Source organism: Salminus brasiliensis, chromosome 7 (assembly GCF_030463535.1).
Source record: "Salminus brasiliensis chromosome 7, fSalBra1.hap2, whole genome shotgun sequence".
Lineage (NCBI taxonomy): Eukaryota > Metazoa > Chordata > Actinopteri > Characiformes > Bryconidae > Salminus > Salminus brasiliensis.
Genome location: NC_132884.1, coordinates 5,637,932 through 5,663,118, shown reverse-complemented (window position 1 = coordinate 5,663,118; position 25,187 = coordinate 5,637,932). Strand labels below are relative to the sequence as shown.

At 43.4% G+C, this 25,187-nt stretch overlaps 1 protein-coding gene across 3 annotated transcripts; it reads right to left on the bottom strand.

Moving 5' to 3' along the window:
• Window positions 1-2,652: 2,652 nt before the first annotated feature.
• LOC140559841 (kinesin heavy chain-like) lies at window positions 2,653-24,985 on the bottom strand. 3 transcript variants are annotated; one of them, XM_072683521.1, is made up of 25 exons: window positions 24,657-24,985; window positions 20,406-20,493; window positions 20,213-20,286; window positions 19,381-19,485; window positions 18,726-18,774; window positions 18,365-18,420; window positions 18,155-18,242; window positions 16,866-16,990; window positions 16,649-16,753; window positions 15,858-16,006; window positions 15,136-15,284; window positions 14,821-14,987; window positions 13,956-14,024; window positions 13,071-13,277; window positions 11,868-12,014; window positions 11,248-11,436; window positions 10,275-10,413; window positions 8,930-9,003; window positions 8,741-8,841; window positions 7,590-7,691; window positions 6,599-6,659; window positions 5,312-5,383; window positions 4,800-4,904; window positions 4,361-4,577; window positions 2,653-3,064 (listed from the first exon to the last, which is right to left on the bottom strand). In XM_072683521.1, the coding sequence occupies exons 1-25, from the start codon at window positions 24,780-24,782 to the stop codon at window positions 2,976-2,978; spliced, it is 2,853 nt and encodes a 950-aa protein (XP_072539622.1). In that variant the 5' UTR covers window positions 24,783-24,985; the 3' UTR covers window positions 2,653-2,975. The 3 variants fall into 3 exon arrangements, with proteins under 3 accessions (XP_072539622.1, XP_072539623.1, XP_072539624.1); XM_072683522.1 differs by having other exon boundaries at window positions 10,296-10,413; XM_072683523.1 differs by lacking the exons at window positions 18,365-18,420; window positions 18,726-18,774; window positions 19,381-19,485; ... (1 more) ...; window positions 20,406-20,493; window positions 24,657-24,985 and adding an exon at window positions 18,523-18,659.
• Window positions 24,986-25,187: the final 202 nt, after the last annotated feature.

Genomic DNA, 25,187 nt, shown 5'->3' with positions numbered 1-25,187 from the left:
AATAACTGGTAAAGCTTTACAGCTTAATTAACACAAGTTTAATAATTGTGATTAATATCTAAAATGCAATGTATTTTAAAATGTTTCTCAGAATCCTGGAAATAAGCACAGTGCTTTAATGTACACTAATCTATACCATGCAGAATTAATATCGTATATAAATGAAGGATTATCAGAACATGTGATTCTAGCCTTTTGAATGGTAGTGCTCCTTAAGCCTTCTTAAACCAGTCCCTTAATGGCTCTAGTAACGGTGTGTGCTGTGTGTGTGTGGCCTGGAGTGAAGTCACTGCTGTTGAGGTCATATAAAGGTTACACTTGTGTTGCTTTTTAAAAAAGGTTTATCATCAATATGAATTAAAGCCACAGTTTTAAATTTTCACCTTAAAATAGCAGCTTCATAACCACGGTGATGCTCCACTGACTGTAATATGAAGAATAGCGCCACTATCGTTGCTACTCTGGCTCGGAAAGCTGCTGACTGCACTATTGAACTCTGGAGAAGTCTTACTTGCACTTTCAGTGATCACTTTCTGACTGTAGGGGGAGCCCAAAATGTTCCATAGTGTTGAATAGCGTTGCCAATTTTCCAGCCTGAACAGAAAGATACGGAAAGTAAATCCTCTTTATTGGCTTCAGTTTTAACATTTACATCGACAAAGCACATACATCTTTTAAATCTAATTTAATTAATCAGGAATATTACATAATACATACCCACAATTCTTTCACATAGACACAGTAAATATATTAACGAAATGAATCAAATAACCTTAATTTTTTATCTACAAAATTAATAAATTACACATATACACTCATATAGCTTGGAAGGGTTCAACATGTATTCACGTCAGAAGACAAATACTAGCATGCTGCGACAAAACCCAAAATCTAATAAACATCCCATGTAATGTGTAATGCGGTGGTAGCAGCGGTGTGTGATATTTTTCCTGTGGGTTAGTAGAGTGAGGTCACCTGATCCCAGATGCAGGCGAACAGACAAGACAAAATGACCCTAGGTTAACCTTGCCAACAGATCCTGGACTTAAGACTGTCACAAATCTCATCTCTGCAAATAAATGTAAAAAATAAAAATTGTACGTTTGCTTCAGAAATCTTTTGAAAAGCTACGCTAAGACAAAACTTTATAAGGATTTAATTCGACAACATTTACAGACTCTATTTAAACATGTGGAAAAGTTATGTTTGGAAATGCTCATATGTATAATGTCCTGCATCGTATTACCAGCGTAAACCACATGATTTGGATGCGTTCAGAGTGATATGCAAGGTTTTCGGTGTGTGTTCACAGAGATGAGATTATTAGCTTATTAACAGCATTTGCATAAAATCTCTTGCTCTGAACTACGCTGTAAAAGGTGGCTCGTCCTTTTAACCAAAAACACACAACAAAAAACAAAAATTAAAAATAAAATAAAAATAAAATACACTAAACTTTTAATGAACCAATATTTTTGATTGAAGTGTTTATATAAGTTTAAGCTTGTTATGGTGTGAAGTCATTCTTTTAATTTAGGTTAAACGGATTGACCACTTTTTACAGTGTAACGAAGCAAACCCCAGATACTGAACATGTCTCCACTGATCCACTGCATCCAGGTTCAGTGATGAATTATGTTCATTTAAAGGAGTCATTTGACGACAAATCAAATTAAGTGCTTTGATTAAAAACAGCTCACTTTTAAGCTTATTAATTTATAAAGCAGAAAAAAAACAATTCAAGATATTAGTATCGATCTTAGCATTGCAAAAATAAAGGTGTGGGTCATCACTGCATCCAACATATTACTGGATATTTGAACTGTATCTCACATTTCTAGAATTTTCTTCATTCTGTACTATAAACAGCGGCAGTAGAAGGCAAAGAAACAGTGAAGTGAATTAACTGAAGTGGCTTAAATGTGAGGCTAATTTACTCAACAACTACCCAAACTAATCCAGAGTGAACTATTCTGGAACAAGTCCGTAACATAGAACCACATACTGTCCAGTGAAACGTTGCCCTCCTAAGCAAAACCCTCCCAAATCCCCACCCAGAACTAATGCATTAAACAACGAATGGACCATCTTCTGATCTCAGCCAGTCGGGATCAGAACCAAGTACAAAAACAGGACCAAGGAGAGGATATAACTGGTGTACTGAATGTGTTACTGGCCTTCAGCATCATGCAGGTTCTCTTGTTTCATTACCAGTACACGATATAACTGGCATCATGTGATCATCAGGTCATGTATAATCAACAAAACCTGCAAATAAACCCCCAAGAAAACCAGATGCACCTCATCCCACCTGCCTCACTGGGTGGGATGGATGCCTGGTCGGGTTCTGGACAGATAATCTTCCCCTAGTCTGTGGGCTAGCAGAGCGAGCCCTGCCCAAATCTTAAAGGAATAGTTTGATGGAAAATCAAATGAACATGATTGAGCACTGACCCCAGGTGCGGTCGATCAGCCAAGACATGTCTGGTATGGATTCTGATGTAACTCTGGTCCATATTAAAAACTACATGGGGACTTTTAAGCATTTGAGCCTTGGAGTGTGGAACATGACAGAGGAGTGATGGCGTGCATCCGAACTTCATGATACGACTTAACCCCCCCCCACCCCTCTCCTCCAACACACACCCAACCACCACCACCGCAGATAAAGTGCCATAACATACTAAACTACAGGAGCGCTCAGTCCTGGTCAGTGTCAGATTTCCTTCACCAGGGCTGAGCACCCCCGCAGTAGAATCTCAGTCAATTAAGTGTAGTAAAAAAAACATCCAGTTATGTTGCAGCGACCTCTAGTGTTCCAAAGAAGGACTGATAACCCTCCATTGAGGCTTTACTGATCATGGTAAAAGTCTTAAAAATGCTTGTTGCCACTGTAAGAACTACAGAAGTAGGTATAATTTGTGTGATCTGGATAAATGATGTAATCAAGGTGATGGTTGAAGGTCGGCAGGTGACTAAACGTGATGATAGCTGTAGACCGCCGGTCCTCCTCTTAAAGCACATGGAGAGAATGTGTGATGGTGACCAGCACGAATTGGCTTAGCTGCGAGAGAGAGAGAGAGAGAGAGAGAGAGAGAGAGAGAGAGAGAGACACACCACACACACACACACACACACACACACACACACACACACACACACACACACACACACACACACTATTAGAGAGCGATAAACATCCTCACCACAATATAAGTAAAAGGTAAACACAACCATAGCTCCACAGAATAGAGGTTTAGAGGTTTTCTGCTAGCAGACCAGGTGAGGCACTGGAGCAAGCACCACAGCGGGTTTCCACACGCTCCAGCCAGGAGCCGCATGTGTTATGGGGAAGCAAGTGAAGCCAGGAGGTGCTAGCCTAAATGCTACTCCAGTCAACCAGGTTTTGCTAGTGGGCTGAGTTAATGTAAATTCTGGGGTGAGTTTATGCAATTATTTTTTAATATACATTTTTAAATGATCTAAAACTGCTATGTAACAGTTTGAGTTTTGTATTTTTTTCTTTGGGATTCACAGTTGGTCACTTCTGAACTCTCCTTATTCACCTACAACAAAGTAAACAGAGCTTTACATTCTAGGGAAGCTTTAAAACAAGTGAATTGGCCTGTTTAACAGCTCTTTTGGTTCTGCTGGATTTGGTGGGTTCTTTTTTGTTTGTTTGTTTGTTTGTTTTTTAAATGAAGAGCATAGTAGAAAACTATTATATAAATATGGACAGAATTTAAGAATGAATGTTTTTCTCTCAATGATATTTTTGCAGTGTACAGAAACCATACAACTGAATTGTATCCAAGTAAAATTAGAGCATTTCTATTGATGCATTGATCATGAAGTTGTGTGACAATGTAAATAACAATTACCAGACAGTGACGATATTCAAAGCCATATCAGAACATTATGACCACCCCTGTGTCCTCTCCAATGTCCAAAAGGGTGTAATAAGGGTGTACCAGGCAAAGGGTGGTACCTCTAAACCTCTACCTTTGTGGGATGTTCTACAGCTGCCGTAGTGAAGGTGTACTGAGAATGGACTTCTCGCACATTGAGTGCCTCCCAACAGAATAATCAATGGCCATTGATGCCAGAGGGAAACGACTCTCCACTGTGGAGCAGCTAACCTCTATAACGCCCACCTTCTCTCACCTAATGCAGTCCACGTCGCCTTGCTAGCGTCATCCGAGCCACGTGTAGCCATTCCCACTATTAGGTAGGTGGTCATAATATTTTGATATGACTGTGTAGTCCCCATAAGTTAAGGAAGGCAAGTCTCTTATCTACAACTATCTTAAATGAGCAGCAAGTGGTTTTACTCTCAACATGTGGGCGTGTCCAAACTCACCGATGAGAGCAGCGTGGCCTCGCCGTGCCATGTTCTTTGCTCGGACTGCGTCTTTAATGCGGTCCACCTCCTGCTGGTACAGCTTGCGGTCTCGTGCAGCGCTCTGCTTGGCCTCCCGAAGGGCAGACTCCAGAGCCTTCACCCGCTCTGCAGTCGCACGCAGACGCTTCTCCAGCTTTGGCAGCTCACAGCGCAGATCTGCATTATCCCGAGTCAGCTAGAGGAGGTCACAGCAGTAAATGAGGACCTGTGCCTTTACAGAATCCGGCAAGTCCTTAAAACAGGGATGACCTGAGCGCTGTGTGGTCAAAGTCCTACCCACACACACCCTCTGGTATAAAGGGGTGTTTTCTGGGCAGGAATATCACCAAACTGTGCTGGCCACTGGTCCTCAGGACTGGATTTGAACTTTCCGGTATTGAACATAATGGGTGACTACCTGCTTGTGGACTTTGGTGAGCTGTTCTAGGTTGTTCTCCAGGAAACAGATCTTCTGTTTCTGTAGCAAACTGCTCCCAGCGTCCTCGACGTCCAGCTCAGTGCTCTATCAACAATACAGTCAGTCATTATCTGCTTACGTGCTCTATTAACAGGCTGATAAAGGTTTTACTGAGAGAAGCGTTCATCTACAGTGGCTCCTCTCAAGGGAAGTGGATATTTTAGTCAGTTCTTGAAGGCGATGGGTTAAACGCAGGAGTAATGAACAAGTGTAAAGATATTTGAAACTTAAAATGGGAACATGACCAGATCAGAATGATGTTGGCCTTTAACTGGCATCTGGTTTCCTCGGTATCTGGTGAGATATCATCACCATGATCCTGTCCCGTCGAGCAGTAACGCAGATTGACTTCAGTTCATTTCTTTCCATGATTTATCACATCACTTGACAGCCTTTTGAACTGTTCTGTTAGAGATCGGGACATTAGTGTAAATAATTCATTAATGCTGTACCTTTCTCACGCGCAGAGTCAGATCCTGGACGAACAGCTTTCGCAAATTATGTAGGGTCTGGAGCTCTCGGGCCTGCGACAAAATGCACAAGAGCTTAAAATGAGATCATTTACAAACAACTTCACCCGCTCTGCAGACGCACGCAGACGCTTCTCCAGCTCACAGGGTAGATCTGCATATTCCCAGAGCCAGCAAGAGGAGTTCACAGCAGTACATGAGGATGTGTGCTTTTGCAGACTCTGGCCAAACTGGGCCCAGGTCATCCCTGTTTTAAGGACTTGCCAAAGCCCTACCCAAACACGCCCTCTGGTAACCAGGTAACTGGTAATTAACAGAGGGTGTTATCTGGGCAGGAATATCCCCCAACTGTGCTGGGCACTGGTCCTCCAGGGCTGGATTTGAACCTCCCTGTATAAAACATGGGTGATTACCTGTTTGTGGACTTTGTTGAGCTGTTCTAGGTTGCAAATTCTAGGAGCTTCTAATTCTAGCGATCATTTACAAGTTAGCACTACAGTTTATTCTCAATTCCAACACTAGCATTAGCAAGGATGACCAGATTTTTGGTTTTTGGATACCATAAATCTTACTGACGCTCTAATTTTGTATTTTTATTTTATGTAGAAAGTTTTTGTTTGCATACTTTATTATAAAATACAAGTTTAAACAACCAGTAATAGCCAGTCCTACATAGTTATTACCATTAAACAGACATTTACTGGAACCTAAAGGCCACACATTGAAGTTTAGTACCTTTAGTACCTGAATGTGAAATTGCTGCATCAGCACTTTTAGTTTCTAAACATACTAGCATTAGCAAAAGCCATGTATCTATATTTTTGGTTTTCAAAAAAAGAAAAAAAAAGGGCACTGGGGACACACGGGCGTCCATCGTGCTTAGTTGATGTTGTGGCTGGGGGCTTCAGGTGTGTTATGTGAATGAGGGGAGGAGGGAGGTAAATAACTCTAAAATCTTGGAATAATACATTTTTACTCATTAACCAAAGCTAATTAATATCCTTAATATCCTTAATAATAATAATTACGTGGTTGATGCACATGCAGGTACATGTAGACCAACAGTGGTGGAGAGAAGGCGTGACTTAAACAGACGTGTTTAAAGCTATAAAGATCTGCACACATAACGTACAATATAATACACAATTTAGAAATCCTAGCCGGACGCATTTTCAGGAAAAAGACAAGTACAGACAGGTACGGTCACCTACATTAGCGTAAATGAACTGTAACTCAGCACAGAATAACAGAAGCAGCTTTTCCACTCACCACGGTCTCCTCAAGACCCCTCAGCTCTTGACTGGCCAGCTCCCTCTTCTCATTAAGCAGGCTGTGTACAACAGCAGATCAGCATATGTGAAGTGCGTTAGGCTTCAGGACTAATCAGATCACAGACACATGTACTGAACAACAGGGAACAGTAAGAAGCTAGATCTGTGGAAGCACTCAGCTAGTTTAGGGTATCTAGAGCTATCTGCTAGCTGCTGAATCCAGCTGTCTGCATTTCTCCAAAAGAGATTATGAAGTCAAGTTACATCAAGTTAAACCTCAGAAATTAAAGTGCTTTATGGAAAGGAAATGCTGAGGAGCAAAATAAGTTGGGGTGGGGTGGTGATCATTCATCAATCTGACCTCAAATGTTTATTCTATCACATGTAAATAGTACAGAAGGTTGATGGAAACGGAGCTACTGACTGGGGGAAGCGTGCATTAGAGCATTGCCTGGTGATTTTAAGATCACAATTAATTTAACATTTTCTCAGTGTTGGCGCTCTCCCCCGGTACTGCCATGAGTCATGTGACCACACACACACATACACACACATACATACACACACATACACACACATACACACAAGACAGGATACCCATATCCACCATTGGATACGGATGGATTTTGACCTCCGCCTTTAACCCATCCATGCAGTGAAAACACACACAGACACGGGCAGACACGGGCAGACACGGGCAGAGAAGGTGAAGGGTCTTGCTCAAGGGCTCAAAAGTGTTAGTTTGCCGAGCCTGGGTTTAGAACCCACAACCCTGTCATCAATAGCCTGGTGCTCTAACTGGCTGGGCCACCACCGATCAACCACCGATCAACCACCGATCAACCACCGATCAACCACCGATCAACCACCGATCAACCACCGATCAATCAGAGCTTCTGTTGTTGTTTTGATTGATTCCAGTTGAACTGCTCCACGACTACATCAGAAAGTGATGTTTGTGTGGGTGTGAAACTGCAGTCCAGGCTTACAGTAATTTCTGCAGTTTGAGGTCCTTCTCCTGTTCCTGCAGCTTCAGAGCCTCATAATCAGAGCGCAGTTTCTTCTCCTCCAACAGCAAACTTTCATTAAACCTGGGAGAACAGAGAGCGACAGAACAATTCAGCTATTTAATTCGGCTGTTAATGAAGGATTCTGCACTGAAGGTTCTTTACTGAAGAACACTTTGGATGCCTGAACAGTTTTCAGTTTGGTCAGATAGGAGGAAAACCTCTTATAGACAGTTCTTTATAGCACCTAAAAAAGTTCCACCATCCTTCCAAATCAAAGAAGGCTTTCTAAGTACTATATAGCCAAATAAGCCATTTTGCTTATGGGTAGTGTTGCAACGATACCGATCGGCACAGATACGGGCACTTCTGCATCAGCATCGAGCACCGATACCACAATGCTTACTGATGCCCTGATTTTAGTTATGTAGAACATTGTTGTTTGTGTACCTTATTATATGAAACCAACATTTAAACAACATATATAGTTATTACCATTAAACAGACATTTACTGGAACCTAAAGGACACACACTGAAGGTGAGTACCTTTTTACACAGAGACATGTATCTGAATGTGAAATTGCTGAATCAGCACTTTCAGTTTCTAAACTGGCCTTTTTTTACTGCTCTGAAATGTGAATTTTGAATACCAGTTAAAAAGCTGTTGGGTCGAGCTTATGATCCAGACTATGCTTCCCTACCTGCACATGTTTTTTACTTTTTAATTTTTCATAGCTGAAACTTTTCAAATGTGCAGTAAATGCTGCACTTTCAGGCTTATTGTATCTTATTTAGGATGAGATATAAAATAGGTACAACCTATAAGAAGTGGAACGCTATAAATATCAGTATTTATAGCCATCTATCCAGTTATTAAGTCAGAGTTGGAATTGGTATACTTGAAAATCTGGTATCGGGATCAGAAAGGAAAACGTCCTGCTTACGTGGCGCTGATTGTATTCTCAGCACAATGTGAATCTGGCCGTTGTTCTTGACATTCTGTCAGAATGTCATGATGAACGGACCAATAGAAATGCTCCAAAATGACCTGGAATAAAATCTTTTTACGGCAACAAGTTGTCATTTTGGAGATACAGGGTTTTTGCTGGACAGCAACGCTATGAGGTCTTACTCCTGGAGTTCATCCAGCATCCTCTGCTTGCTGCACAGTTCATCTCGCAGGTGAGCCAGCTGCTTCTGTGGAGTGTCTCTGTGATCCTCAATCAGGACACACTGCAGACACACACACACACACACTTAACTTTGGCCTTCAGATCCTCATTTTCATTGCTCATCTTCTACAGGCACAGATAAACGATACCTTGCTCTCTGGCGAGTGCTTCCCCCTCAGGTGCTTGTTCTCCTTCTCAGGTTCACAGAGATCCTGACTGCTTTCTTCATAGAGAAAAAAAAATAATATCAACGATGAGTCCAGATCACTCTCCTTCCCACAGACACCATCATATAACGCTGACCACTAACCTTCACAACCGGTTGCCATTGTTACAGTAAAGGACGGCTACAACATGAAGAGGTCTCATTATTAAAAAGGTAAAACAGCTGTTTGTGAGATTCTGCACTAAAGGAATAGTTTTACCACTGAACTCAGATTTAGTCGATCAGCCAAAAGGCTTAAACTGGATTATTTTGTTTAGAAAGGGAGATGCTAGGCTAACACTGCTAACAAACACTGGACTGAGACGGTCACCAAGCTGATACCAATAAAATCAAGCCGAAATCAAAATCAACCTACTGTATTTGCTAGAACAGCGACGGAAAACTAATTTTTAATAAACATGGACGGACTTTATATGTGTAATAACTTTCACACCTGTAGTTTCAGTTGCTCTGGTCCGAATCAATAAATTTGTAGCGTTTTCCCCAGGGAAATTTCCAAGCATAAAATGCGACACAACTTAATTATTATTATTATTATTATTATTATTATCGTCATCATCATCAGAATTTTATTTACTATTATTATTATTACTACTCTAAAGTTTTTATTTGTTACACACCAGGTTAACTGGCTATGGGAGCTCACCATAAACACACCGCTCAAGAGATCGGACAAAGACCACCTCTTCCTAAATGTCCAGGTGCTGTCGGTTTGGTCTGCATTGGAGAGCAATTACTGTGTTCACACCTGCCCAAACAAATCCAAGCAGGGGTGAAAATGAACCAAAGCCAAATGAACCTTGGCCGGCTCTCCACTGGTCTTTCACATTGCTGTTAGGACTTTATGTCATTCATAATCTGCAAATTCAGCTAACTCAGCTTTGTTTGATGAAATGCTTGGGAAAAAATGTCTGCCGAACATGTAGAGATGGAAATTTAAGAAACAAAATTGTGGTCTCTTACTTTTTTTCCAGAGCTGTATATATATATATATATATATATATATATATATAAATAAACTACATCATTTTGTCTTTGCAAAAAAACAAAGATCTTGAGTCACAGTTTTAGTGTTTTTACCGAGACAAGATGTGTCCATTAGCAACATTAGCCAGGTCTTGGCTGATCGCGGCATCAGACATCCCTGATAAATCATGTTCCTTCTTTCATGACTTTCTCCCAAACTATTACTTTCCAGGGTAAAATCAGTTACCCACTTTTTTAAGCTCATAAGCTGTGGATCCAGTGTGTTTTCTCTGTTAGTTCACCTGTAGTTAAACTGTAGTTACCGTCTGTGTGGACTCTGGCCAGCTCCTCAGTTAGCCTGTGCTGGCTGAGCTCAAGCTGTCTCCTCCTCTCCTCAGTATTCTGCATGTAGTCCGTCAGAGACTTGATCTTCACCTGGTGCTGTCGCCATAGCAACAGAAAGCACAACCGGACTTTAATGCCACAATTTTTCTCAGTCTTTTAAAGAAGCACGTCTCCCTGCTAATGCTGCTACTTTAAGTTGCACTAAAAAACATTAACCTATTGGCTCCATGCTGCCTAATGCCAGGGGTGGGCTAGAAGGGGTATAAAGCCCCCCATCCTTGAGCTGTGGAGCAGTGGAGGAACTGTTCCCTGGAATAAAGGGGGTGCTCCATCTTGTACTTCTGAGATGAGTTGAGGGTCTAATTCCCTAACTAACCCTTTTGTCGCCCAATGCAATCAAATCCTCACAGCAATTCTCCTCCAAACTCAGGTAAAATACCTGTCTTGCCCAGTAGGTGTCCCTATACGGTCCCAGTTTTTTGAAGGCTATTAAGTTAATTAATATATTGAAATTATTTAATTGAACAGTTCATTAATGAACAGTCATTATTCATCACTTCTTTTAGAGTAATAAATTGTTACTTTTTATTATGAAATAAAAATAATATTAAAAATAGAATAAACATGGTGCATGACACCTACAACCCAACCTGCTGTGGTCTGTTCTATAATGATCCAGTACTGGACGGTGGAAATGACCAAAACTGGGTTGTTTTTGGATTCATGTTTTTTGAATATGAATTAATCAGCAGCTAAACTGATGAACTGCTTTAAAACGGTAAATTAGCATAAAATTCTACATCCTCACAATACTTCCAAACAAATAAACAAACGAATAAATAAACACATTTAATTAATTAAACCTTCATTCAGGAGCAAAAAAAAAAAAATGTAGTCTAGGACTGTCGCATCACAATTAACTTGTGTTACCTGGGAGATAAGTAACTGACAGGAGGCCAGCTCTCTCTCATTGGCCAGCATCTTGAGGGAGGCGTGGTCATGGGCGGTCTCCAGCTGTTTGGTGCGGTTGATGAGGCTTTTCAGTTCAGACTTGAGTTTAGTGATGAAGAGTCGCACAACTGTAAACTCCTCCTCTAGAGAAGCACTGCCGTCACACAACTACACACACACACACACACACACACACACACACACACACACACACACACACACACACACACACACACACACACACACACAATTTTCAGCCAATATCATGTCATCTAATATCAAAATAAGCCCAAAACCCTAAACTGAGCATCTCAAACTAGGCCATCATTCACAAACACTACTGCCTCACAGCTCTCAGTGTGTGTGTGTGTGTGTGTGTGTGTGTGTGTGTGTGCACACGTGCGTATATGTGTGTTGTTTCAGGATAGATTTGTTACAGGATTAGATCAGATTTTTTCCTTTCCAGTATCCAATCTAGCCATTTCTGCCGATATCTGCTCGATAGCCATATCCATCAATGCAGATACGCAAGTGTGTGTGTGTGTGTGTGTGTGTGTGTGTGTGTGTGTGTGTGCGTGTGCGTGTGTATATATAAACACCGATTTGGTGTCCTTGGTGCCCATGATGGCTCCTATGTCGTTTAGGTCTCTCAGCAGCAGATTGAGAATCTCCATTGTTCTCCTCCTCTGGACAGCATTGAGCTCCTGCAGCTCCACCAACTCCCCTTGAGCAGTCTCTAGAAGATCCTAACACACACACACACACACACACACACACACACACACACGTTGGCTTAATGGTAAAACTGCAGCTGTATGTTTCCAGTCATTCCAAATCGAGAGGTTGCTGAACAGGGCATCATACACTACATATCCAGATGTTTGTGGACACCCCTTCTAATGAATGCATTCAGCTACTTTTAAGCACCTGTTAAGAAATCAGTCGTTCCACTGGCCGCTAAACCCGTACAAGTAGAACAACTGCCAACATGGTCAGGTCAGGCCATCCTAGCAAGGCCAACAGGCCAACAGCAGACCACAAAACACATCTCCAACAATCCTAAAATGTCATCATGGGACCTACAGGCAGCTCCTGCCACAGCTAAAGACAACACGTGTGTAACAGGAAATCCTCAAAAACCATCAGAGCAAGACTACAGTTTTCCAGAGGACACCTAGACCAGGACATCTGGGAGAATGAGCTTCGAACAAATGAATCCAGGGCTAAATTATTGGGACACAGTCACAGAGGACATGTTTGGTGTAACTCAGACACAGCCTTTGAGCACAAGAACCCAGATCAGCTGTGAAGCAGGGAGGTGGAGGGGTCGTGGTTCAGGCCTGACTTTCTGCAGTCTGGGCCTGTAGAGCCCTCCAACATATAATCCATTAAGAATTATTTACTGTATCCAAGGGTGCTTGAGGACAACGTGAGACCATCTGTCTGAAACTAAAGCTGAAATGTCCCACAGCTGAAAGAGTTCTGCATGGAGGAGTAGGAAACACTCCCAGCTGATGCCAGAGACTGGTTGATTTTGAACTGATGTTAGAAGGAAAAATACCATTAGGGCATCCTTTTATGAACTTTTTTTAGGGTGTCCTAACTTTTTCCTCATGAGGAAATTGCATTTCTATTAATTACATTTGCTACATTTACTTGGTTTAGTCATATTTCTTTTAATATTGTTCAAATGAAGATCAAAGCTTCATATTTTATAATCTCCATATATTAAAAGAGACAAAAAGGTTTTCATGGGGTGTCCAAACTTTTTCACATGACTGTATGGTAGTCCATGAACTCACGCTCTTCAGGGCAAGCTGCTGGGTGAGTGTGTGGTTGGTGTGTGCGCAGGCAGAGGCCTCTTGGGTCTTCTGGTCGTAGTTAAGTGCGAGCTCCTCCAGCGCAGAGAGCACCTCCCGAACCTCCCCCCTCAGCTCCTCATTATCCATCTGCACAGAGCACAGCTCCTCCTGCACACGTGCGCAGTCCCGTCGGGATGAGGCTAACAACTACACACACACACACACACACACACACACACACACACACAGAGCATTTCTATTGGTCATCATCACGAAACATAAAGCAATGTAAAGAACGGCCAGACAAAAGTATTGGGACACCTGCACATTCATTCCTCGTTTCAAGGGTATTAAAAAGAGTTGATCCTGCTTTTGTTGGAGTAACGGTCTCTCTACTGTCCAGGGAAGATGGTGGTTTTCTACTAGATTCTAGAGGATTGCTGTGAGGATTTAAATTGCATTCAGCAGCAAGACTGGTAGTGATGATCCCCACCTAACCTCATCCCAAAAGTATTTAATGGAGCACCATTATTCCAGACAACACAGTTCCACACAGTTTACACCCCTCTAGCTCTTGCCTGGCATTAGGAAACATGGTGCCAAAAGGGTCATGTTTCTCTGCTCCAGAGAGTCATATTATTCTACTGGCTGTACTTCTCTGCAGGGACTAGACAAGCTGTGTGTGTGGGCTCCTGCACATCTGGGTCAGCAATGGGTGACCAAACTAAATGCATTCATTAGAAGGGTGTCCATAAACATTTGGACATGTAGTGTATTGCACCTTTTTCTACATCCTGTAGACTGACCCACTTAGAAGCAGGATCTGAAGTAGGTTACAGTAGATACTTTATGGGGCACTGTATTCCAAGGCAGATATTCTCTTACCTCTTCCTGCAGCTCCATTTGCTGCTTCAGTTTCTCAGCCAGCTGAGTCTGCATGTTAATCTCATCATCCTACACACACACACACACACACACACACACACACACACACACACACACACACACACACACACACACAAAAGATATTCTTCCCAAAAACCAAAACAACAAGAAAATGACTGCATTACAGTACGAATCTTGCTCCCCTTCTCGAGTAGCTACCTTAATCTGATGCTTTTGGGAAAGTACAGTGTTTTACAGAGCACAGACCGCTGAACGTATAATAGTGTAGTACTGGAAAAGGTTTTAGACACAAATCAAATATTTATATGTGTTTATATAAGTAATATTAGAGCATAAACATAAAGCATTAGTACACAAACATAATTCCCAAACTTCTCTTTAAAGCAGCATTATGTAACAATAAGTGTAAATCACAGTTACTCCACTGCTGTAAATACAAATCTCACTTTCAGCGTTCCCACATGGACAGATGAATTTGTTGACAGCTGCAGTGGACAGAGGCGGTACAGTAATATTTCAGGACTTTACAAAAAATATAACTCGGGTTACGCAGTGTTACACAGTTGCTGCTATTCTCCGTATTACAGTCCGTGGAGCATCAACATGATTGTAAAGCTGCTATTTTAGGGTAAAAATTTTATGTAATGTTGCTTTAATGGGACAATGTAGTGACCTCTTTTAAAAAAGCACTAGTCAACCCTCTCTGAGACCCAACACACAGTCTCTCCAATCTCTCCCTCTATTGTGTGTTTGGCATCTTTGGAGATGGTGATTCAGAACAACACAATTCTTAATCCAAAGGATGCTTCACAGTGCAGTGATGAATCCACACACACACAAACACCTTGTCATCCAGCTGTTTGTAGAGGTTGCTGAGATTGTCCTCATTCTGGCCCGTCTCCACAGCAGTCACCGCGGTTACGGAGGACAGGGTGTTATTGGTGAGTGGTGTGATGTCACACACCTCTTTTTGAGCATCCCTCAGCTGCTCCTCCACAGGTACATAACCACCTGACACACACACACACACACACACACACACACACACACACACACACACACACACACACACTCTCTCTCTTAATTTCTCTAAATTTAATTAATTTCTCTCCCTCTATAGCGTAACCTCTCTCTCTCTCTCTCTCTCTCTCTTTCTCACCGTTCCTCCACTTGTTGAGCTCTGTCTGCAGTTTCTCTATGATGCCTTTCAGACTCTCTCTTTTCTGCTTCTCCTTCTCATATTTCTTCTTCCACTCCTCTGCTGTCAACTCCATGTTCACACACACCGTATTCCTGATGCTCTTAGCTCTGTGGGACACACACACACACACAGATCTCTTTCAACAAAACATGAATTCAGCGCATCACAGGTGTTATAAACGACAGTACCCAGGGTACCCTCTAGCACCCTGTTGGGCCGCCTCTAGCCTGGATACAACATGAGACATGCTTGGGTGTGGAGGAATACAGATTTTGAAAGCATCCTGCAGCACATTTGGCCACAGCTGTTGCAGCTGGGCCCGTAGATCCTGTACAGTTGTAGGCTGCCGAAGCTGGCGTCCCAGCTGATCCCATAAATGCTTGATTGGTGAAAATTGTGGTGACCGGGCAGACCAGGGAAGTGTTGCAATCTGGTGGACTGTCAACTGGGCAAAGAGAGCATAGAGAGGGCAGCAGGGGGAGCCCTTCTACGCCCTCTTGTGGCAAGACCCTGTGTCTAATCAGACCACACCTGTAATCTCTCCCCGAGACATAAGTGCATGTCGAAATCAGACATTTCTATCTGGGCGCTTGTTTTTTTTTTTTTGGTCAATAAGTGTATACAGATCTGTATGTGTGTGTGTGTGTGTGTGTGTGTGTGTAAGTGTGTAATAGAGATACCTCTGTCCGAACAGCAGTGTGGATTTGGTCTCAGCCTCGTTAAAGACAGATGGAGAGCAGCAGATGATGATGGTGGTTCTGCAGTTTCCACCCAGAGAGTCCTGAAGAATCCGAGTCATCTTACTGTCACGATACGGCACGTGCGTCTTCTACACACGCGCGCACACACACACACACACACACACACACACACACACACACACACACACACACACACACACAAAATAATAACACAATTTGTATTCAATTAGAGTGACATTGGGTTCTAGAAAAAGACCCAAACGGTCACCCTTAGCTTGGATGGTCAAACAACAAATCCAAGAACCACCAAAGAACCGTCCTGCCATGAACTGGAAACTTCCGGAACATCAATGTCAGTGTCTTCAGTCTTGCAAGTTTCACGTCACCTGGACTGAGAGGCTCCAGCAGCACTGCTGTGTCTGATCCACTCAAACCAGCCCAACACACACCAACACACTCGCCACCACCCTGTCGGTCAGTGTCATTGCAGTGCTGAAAACGACCCACCGCCCAAATAATACCTGCACTGTGGTGGTCAGTCCTGTGGCGTCCTGACCATTGAAGAACAGAATAAAAGGAGGCGAACTAATAAAGTATGCAGAGAAACAGGTGGACTACAGTCTGGACTTATAGAACTACACAGTGCTCCTATGTGGAAAGTGGAGCTGATATAATGGGCAGAGTTCATTCCAACCCAGGGGTGGTCATAATATTCTGATAGGACTGTGTACATCTTCAACACACACACAAGAAAAGCAAGAAACTCTAACCGTTCCCTCTGCCAGAGCGGAGATGACGTTGCCGAGGGCAGACAGAGATTTGTTGATGTTCTTGGCCTCGTCCAGGACGGCTCCGGCTGCTCCGGTTTTACTGACCTGTAGGACACCACAACAAACATCATACCACCACAAATAATTTGCCTTTAGCAAAGCCTTTCCATGTGTTTGTACAATGTTTTTCATGAAACACACTCTCAGACACACCCACCTTCTCGCTGCCAGCCAGGTCGACCAGGTACAGTTTGCCTAAGAGTTTGTGCTCTGTGTCCAGGTGCTCCTGTTTGATGCTGATGAGGAAGATGCTGTGGCTGCGGGAGCTGTGCTCATTCATATCTTACACATCCATACACACACACACACACACACACACACACACACACACACACACACACACACACACAATGAAAGAAAAAACAAAAAACAAAACAAAAAAAAACTGTCCAGCATTAGTGGGAATGACCGCATGGCAGACCTGGGACCTCGTGAAACAATTACTGTAATAAAAACTCACTATCTTTGGCTGTTTGACCTTATTCCCCTCATTGAAAAGAGTGTGCAATGCTGATTCTATCCACTGGGTGTCAGTGTGATAAAAGAAGATAATTTTCTAAAAGCTGAGAAAAAGTATAGTGGCGTGATGCTCCTCAGACATTTACTTCAAGCTATAATAAAGTTGCCATTAATAAACAAAAAGAAATACAGAATTTCATGTTCTACTCACCCTAACAAATATTTTCTAAAAGGCAGAAAGACGACAATAAAATGTATCTCTACGTTTCTCTGAAAAGTGTGTGTGACCGCTCGGTTGAGTTGCCCAGTTAGGGTAAACAGAACGTAAACAGGATGTAAAACTTTAGCTCAGCATTAAAAACTACACAAGATAATTGCACCAATTTCTTTACTAGACTAATATGTATGTGTTTTACTTTCAGGTTGCAGTCATTGGCAAAGTCATTTACCCATTAAATAATATGATATGAGGTAGTAATCGTTGATATTTCTGCCATAGCCATCATAGCTGAGCCTCACTGAAGAACACTGTACGTTGACTAACTACTATTGCTACAGCTATCTAGACAGGTAGGTGGCTATGAACATTACATTTTATGTTGATAATATAGATGAGGCTGTAATTAAAGAGATGGACGTATTTGTCAATGTTTTATTTAGCACCGTAAATGTGATTATATTTTAGTTCTGCTGTATTAAAGTGACTGATCAGTAATTGTTAGAAACTTGTTAGGTCATGCAAAAAACGACCCTAGCTGGGCAAGTCAACCGGCTGGTTGACTTGTGTATCCGCTTCCTAAATGGGTCATCGAAAAATACAAAACAAAACAAAAAAAACAGAGAAGTTTTAAATAATTAATAATAAACCTAAATAATTGTTTTGCAAATGTATTCCAAGTAATCTGTGTGTGAGTGTTAAAGGGTTAAAGGTAATTAATATAATGAAGAAAAGGTCGAGTATCGAACAGCTGGAGGTCAGTCACTCACTGGTTACGGCCACGTGTCGGTTTGATTTTCCCTCATCAATCACGTCCATCATCTCCTCTGGACTAGAGACAAAACGCTCAGTACAACCCTGAGACACACACAGGGTCCCAGACACACAGGGTCCCAGACACACAGGGACAGCGGAGTCATTAGATTTCTAAATAATAATAAGCAAATAAACACACATGCAAGTTTGGCTAACTGCATTACCTTCACATATGGAACACGGTTCTTATCCTCATGCACAGCCAAGTTGGTCTTTGACACTACAAATGCACAAGCATTCAAACACACACACACACACACACACACACACACACACACACACACACACACACAGTATTACCAAGACCACAGTTAGTACTCACTTCAGACGTAAAAACAGCCGTTTCTGTCTGATATTCTGTTCAGCTACAGTTAAAGAGGACAATTGTATAAACTGAGGTAAACAAGACAACAACAAGACAAGAGACGACGATGAGAAAACAGGAACTGCCAGACTGAGACCAACTGAATCAAGTCCTGAAGGTTGTGAGCTTCAGGATGGACAAACAGGCCAATAAACTCTTACCGTCCAGCAAATCCCTGATTTTTTCCAAATAAATTTCAAAATAGGAGACCTGCAAAAAAACAAAAAGTTTTACACACACACACACACACAGATCACACAGATCACACAGATCACACAGATCACACAGATCACACAGATCACACAGATCACACACCTAAAACCTTGGGTTGTGGCTATGGAATACCAGGTGGTTGCTAGATGGCTGCTACAATGTTTCAAGGTAGTTGCTCTAAACTTGCTTAGTGGTTGCTAGGCAGTCGCTATGATATCACTAGGTAGAAGCAAGGTGGTGGTTATGGTACACCAGGTGGTTGCTAGATGGCTGCTACAATGTTTCAAGGCAGTTGCTCTAAACTTGCTTAGTGGTTGCTAGGCAGTCGCTATGGTATCACTAGGTAGAAGCAAGGTGGTGGTTATGGTACACCAGGTGGTTGCTAGATGGCTGCTACAATGTTTCAAGGTAGTTGCTCTAAACTTGCTTAGTGGTTGCTAGGCAGTCGCTATGGTATCAGTAGGTATAAGCAAGGTGGTTGTTTTGGTATGGCAGGAGGTTGCTATAGGCTTGCAAGGCAAATGCCAGGTGGTTGCTAAGTGGTTGTTACAGTGCATTTTGCCAGAGTCTCCTAACACAGGGCTGTACGGCTAGGAGACGCACCTTAATATGGAACTCCAGGTTCTCCTGCATGGAATAAATATGATCGAAAATGTCCCGAGCGATACGAGGAATTATACCCATCATCTGGGGGTCGTGAAGCCTTCCCTGGGAGACAGAAAGCATAGGTGATAATCGACCACACACACACACACACACACACACACACACACACACACACACACACACACTTTCTATGATGTTGAGCAATAGTCTAAAAGCTTCGGCTTGTGTATCCTCAGGTAGACCATGGTGAATTTTAAGGTATGTTTTAGGTCATTATCGTGTTGTAGGAGCCATCCTTTTTTTTTTTTACAGAAGGTTTAAGATCCATTCATGCAATATTGCCAATGCTTCCCCATAGCGTGATACACCCAACCCCATGCTTCACTGTTGGCACGATTTAAAACAAACAAACAAATAAATAAATAAATAATAACTCTAGACCTAACCACCAATCAGAAGATGCTTACCTTTTTCTTTTTCTTTTTTTTTTTCTTTTTTCTTTTTTTTTAAGCTGGCCCCCGAGGCTGCACAATAACCCAATTTTTATTGCCCACATAGCATTGTAAACCATAACTTCCAGCTTCTCATGCCGCCCTCGCTGCAGCAAACTGCTTTAGGTAACCCTACACTGTGTGCAATATCATGCAGCCCTATACAGAAAGTCATTAAATCTAGACTGAAGAAGAACCATGGGTGATAACTGAGAACACACACACACACACACACACACACACACACACACACACACACACACACACACACACACACACACACACACACACACACTTTACAAAAACACAGGCCTAAACGCCCCCCCCTCCCCTCTCACCTCCATGGTGTGCGTTTTCCCTGATGAGGTCTGGCCGTAGGTGAATATGGTGCCATTGTAGCCGCTCAGAACATCTAAGCATCACAGCAGAGCACAACACTGAGAAACTCGAATATGATGCCTGGCCTGTATGGATGGATGGAGGAATCTGTGTGTGTTTGAGCATCTCCTCAATCTGTGGCTGCAAGATTACCTCGGACAATGTCTTTCGCAAAGGATTCATACACCTGCTCCTGCGTGGAGTTGGGAGGCATAACCCGGTCAAACACATACGGCTTCCCCTGCATAGGACACACACACACACACACACACGTTTAAATTAGTACAATTATATATTTACACACACTCAGTCATATCAGAATATTATGACCACCTAATAGTGGGAATAACCACCCTAGGCCTGTATTAGGGTGGGGAAAGGTGTTCATCATAGAGGTTAGCTGCTCCACAGTGGAGCGTCCATTGCTCTGTACCACTCCTCATTCCCCTCTGGCATCAGTGGCCTTCTGGGAGGCACTCAGTGTGCGAGAGGTCCGCTGTCGGTACACCTTCACTACGGCAGCTCTAGAACATCCCACAAGGTTAGAGGTTTCCGAGATGCTGCCACCCTTTGCCTGGTACCCTATCATCATGCCCTTTGGGACATCGTTCTTATCACGTCCTTTGCCTGTATCAAGAATGGACTTCTCGTACATGGAGTGCCTCCCAACGGCATAACAGTGGCGCCCCACGGGTCACTGATGCCAGAAGGAATGGAGACTCTGGTAAGTGGTACAGAGCAATGGACGCTCCACTGTGAAGCAGCTAACCTCTATAATGACCACCTTCCCCCACCCTAACACAGTCCACTCCACTAACTTTTTTTTTTAAGCTGCCCCCGAGGCTGCAAAATGACCCAATTTTTATTACCCACATCCAGTCAAAGATGCAGCATTGTAAACCATAACTTCCAGCTTCTCATGTCGCCCTCGCTGCAGCAAACTGCTTTAGGCAGCACTGCACTGTATGCAATATCATGCAGCCCTATACAGAAAGTCATTAAATCTAGACTGAAGAAGCTGGTCTTTTAAACCAGGCGAACAACTTCAATAAGAGAGGCCAGAAACAGTGAGACTGGAGAACGCTGCTGCGGCTGCAGGGGGACAGTGATTTGTTGAGGGCTCCTCCTCTGCTTCTTAATGAGAGTGCACTGCTGAAGCCTCCAACAGCCATCACAGCATCTGAGCCTGACCCAGTCTCCCTCCTGTCTACTGAAGAGTGATGTTCAACACACTGTGCAGTGTACACACACCAACCTACACACACACACCCCACCCTATACACACACACCAACCTATACACACACCCCAACCTATATACACACCCACACACCCCAACCTATATACACACACACACACCTATATACACACACACACACACACACACACACACACACACACACACACACACACCAACCTATACACACACACCAACCTATATACACACACACCAACCTATATACACACCCACACACACCAACCTACACACAAACCTACACACACACACACAAACCTACACACACACACACAAACCTACACACACACACACAAACCTACACACACACACACAAACCTACACACACACAAACCTACACACACACACAAACACACACACAAACCTACACACACCCACACACACCAACCTACACACACACACCCCACCCTATACACACACCCCAACCTATATACACACACACACACACACACACACACCCCAACCTACACACACACACCCCAACCTATACACACACACCCCAACCTATACACACACACACACACACACCTATATACACACACACACACACACACACACACACACACACACACACACACACACACACACACACCCCACCCAATACACACACACCAACCTATACACACACACCAACCTATATACACACCCACACACACCAACCTACACACAAACCTACACACACACACAAACCTACACACACACACACACAAACCTACACACACACACACACACACACAAACCTACACACACACACACACAAACCTACACACACACAAACCTACACACACACACACACAAACCTACACACACACAAACCTACACACACACACACACAAACCTACACACACACACACACAAACCTACACACACACACACACACACACACACACACACACACAAACCTACACACACAAACCTACACACACACACACAAACCTACACACACACACACACACACACCCACACACACCAAGCACATGTACCAAGCACAGGAAATCGGACTGTGGCGAAAGCATCACTCACACAGCCAACCACCCAAATAAATGGCAGGCTTGTAAATCTACAGGGCCCAGAAGTCAGACGTCAGCTCCAGGAGATCAGAGAGACTGGAGAACATGGTTTATAAGGGAAGATTTATGGCAGAGCGTCCAGAGGTTTGGAGCAAACACCACGGCAAAATGATACAGACCATGAAACCAAAATAAAGCAGTGGCTGAATGATCTTTTTAAATGATATTTTAAAAAATAATAATTTTATTCCCAACTTTCCTGAAGTGCATTAGTGATTGGTATGTGTTGGTTAATGGATCCAAAAAAAATCATAATTCTTTTTTAACACAACCATTTTAATCTCTTTAAGCCTCAAAAAACTGAAACCAGCTGTTTTTATTACTGGGCATATATAGACTAATATATGTAAATGAGCACTGTTCTAATTGGCTGTCCTGTATTACACCTCAGCTCCTAAGCAGTTCAGGCTAAAACGCTGCTTATGACTTCAGCACGAATGGGCAGGGCTACCATCTGCTGGTCAAGAACTAAGCTGTATTTCAAGCAGGGAAACACCGACTCTGACAGCCTTGCCATTAATGATGGGTTGTCAATGACTCACAACCGTGCCCACTGTGGAGTCTTACAGAGCCGCCGGTGTGGCCTACAGTAGTGTAGCCCCCCTCATCAATGCTGAAGCTAGAGGAAGGGTTTCAGGCCTTATCACTTTTGAAATGAGGGGTAAGATGGGTCAGCCAATCAGATCTAATTTTTACTGGTAAATAAACAGTAGTAGAGGAACAGCTTGAATGGCTGGGGTCATGTGGTGCCTCCTGGTGGAGAACCCCAATAAAATCAAGACCATTTGACTGCAAAAAGACCCCTCTCAGATATACACAGGCATGTTAGATGGTATGACACAGCAAGACTGGTGTGCTCTGAATCTTCCACAGTGTTTACTTACTGCATTAAACCATTTCAGCTCACAAAAGTGAGGAAAGGTGAGTGGTCAAGTTGGTCATGCTGGTTTTGAGCTGGGTTTTGTAGCATGGTTACTTCTGGAAAAGCTTTTTAACCACCCTGACCATCAAAGACCAGCTTAGGTCATCTGCAACCAGCAACAGCTGGTCTTGAGCTGAAGTTTGCAGCATGGTTACATCTGGACAGGCTTGAGGACCACCTTGATCATCAAAGACCAGCACAAACCATCTGAAACCAGCAACAGCTGATCTTGAGCTGGATTCTGTAGCCGGGTTACTTCTGAAGAGGCTTGAGGACCACCTTGACCATTAAAGACCAGCACAGACCTCCTGCAACCAGCAACAGCTAGTCTTGTTGCCGGATTACTTCTGGAGAAGCTTGTAGACCACCTTGACCATTAAAGACCGGCACAGACCACCTGCCACAAGCAACAGCTGATCTTGAGCTGAGGTTTGCAAAATGGTTACATCTGGACAGGCTTGTGGACCACCTTGACCATCAAAGACCAGCACAGACCTCCTGCAACCAGCAACAGCTGATCTTGAGCTGGATTCTGTAGCAGGGTTACTTCTGGAGAAGCTTGAGGACCACCCTCACCATTAAAGACCAGCACAGACCTCCTGCAACCAGCAACAGCTGATCTTGAGCTAGATTCTGTAGCTGGGCTTCTTCTTGTGGTCCATCTTGACCATTAAGGACCAGCAGAGACCACCTGCAACCAGCAACAGCTAGTCTTGTAGCCAGGTTACTTCTGGAGAAGCTTGTGGACCACCTTCACCATTAAAGACCAGCAACAGCTGATCTTGAGCTGGATTCTGTAGCAGGGCTTCTTCTGGAGAGGTCTGAGGACCACCTTGACCAGAAGCTGGATTTCTCAGCAGGGTTCCTTTTGGAGAAGTGGTGACTTTGCCTTATGGGATGGCTTCTAGAAAGGTTCATGTGGTGCTTTGAGTAAACATCTCAAAAATGATGTCTAAGGAGGTCCAACACGGCCGGTAAAGCGGGTTACACTGACGGTGGGACTTCTATGCATGTTGTCCTCATGTCCTCATGTCCCCCAGCAGGTTAGACCACCTACTGGCACAAGGCTCCTCAGCTGTAAACACACCTGACACACACACACACACACACACGTCTGTAGTCCTCTAGGCTGCTAAAGCAGAGGGAACAGGGCACTTACGGTGATCACCACGGTGTCGTCGTCTCTGAATTTGGGGACGTACTTGTCTCCTCTGTTGATTTCGGATTCGTTCAGGGGTCTGAATCGACACACCACCCTCACTCCGCACTCGGCCGCGTCCGTCATCTCCGCCTGAATCAGGGCTATGGTTACTGAGGAGTGGAGCTGCTGGACACAGCGCTGCTCTCCGTCTCTGTGCGGGCGGATGTCAGGCAGACAGAGCTGAGCTCCTGCGGGGTGTTTAAACCGCGCCACGCTGGTCAGGATTGGTCCATCAGAACCGTCAGCAAAACTGCAGTGTGAGCCGGGCTGCGTCCCAATCCGCACACTGCACTCCCTACACACAGGGAGAGGGGTGGGGAGGGGAGGTGGGGGAGGGGGTTGGGGTTGGGGTCATCCCAAAAACAGCACACATTATTTCTATTTATTGTTTTAACCTGGATTGCTTTTTGAGTGATGCGCAATGCAGGGCAGCCAATCAGAACAGAGGTCATTTACATATCGTGACATTTTAAGAACAAGATCAAGTAC

Coding starts and splice junctions, on each gene's coding strand:
- LOC140559841 (XM_072683521.1), bottom strand. CDS start 24,782: ATGACGGACGCGGCCGAGTGCGGAGTGAGGGTGGTGTGTCGATTCAGA. Junction 18,775..19,380: donor ACCTGGAGTTCCATATTAAG/GTGCGTCTCCTA, acceptor GTTTTTTTGCAG/GTCTCCTATTTTGAAATTTA. Junction 10,414..11,247: donor GTCAGTTACTTATCTCCCAG/GTAACACAAGTT, acceptor CTATGGCGACAG/CACCAGGTGAAGATCAAGTC.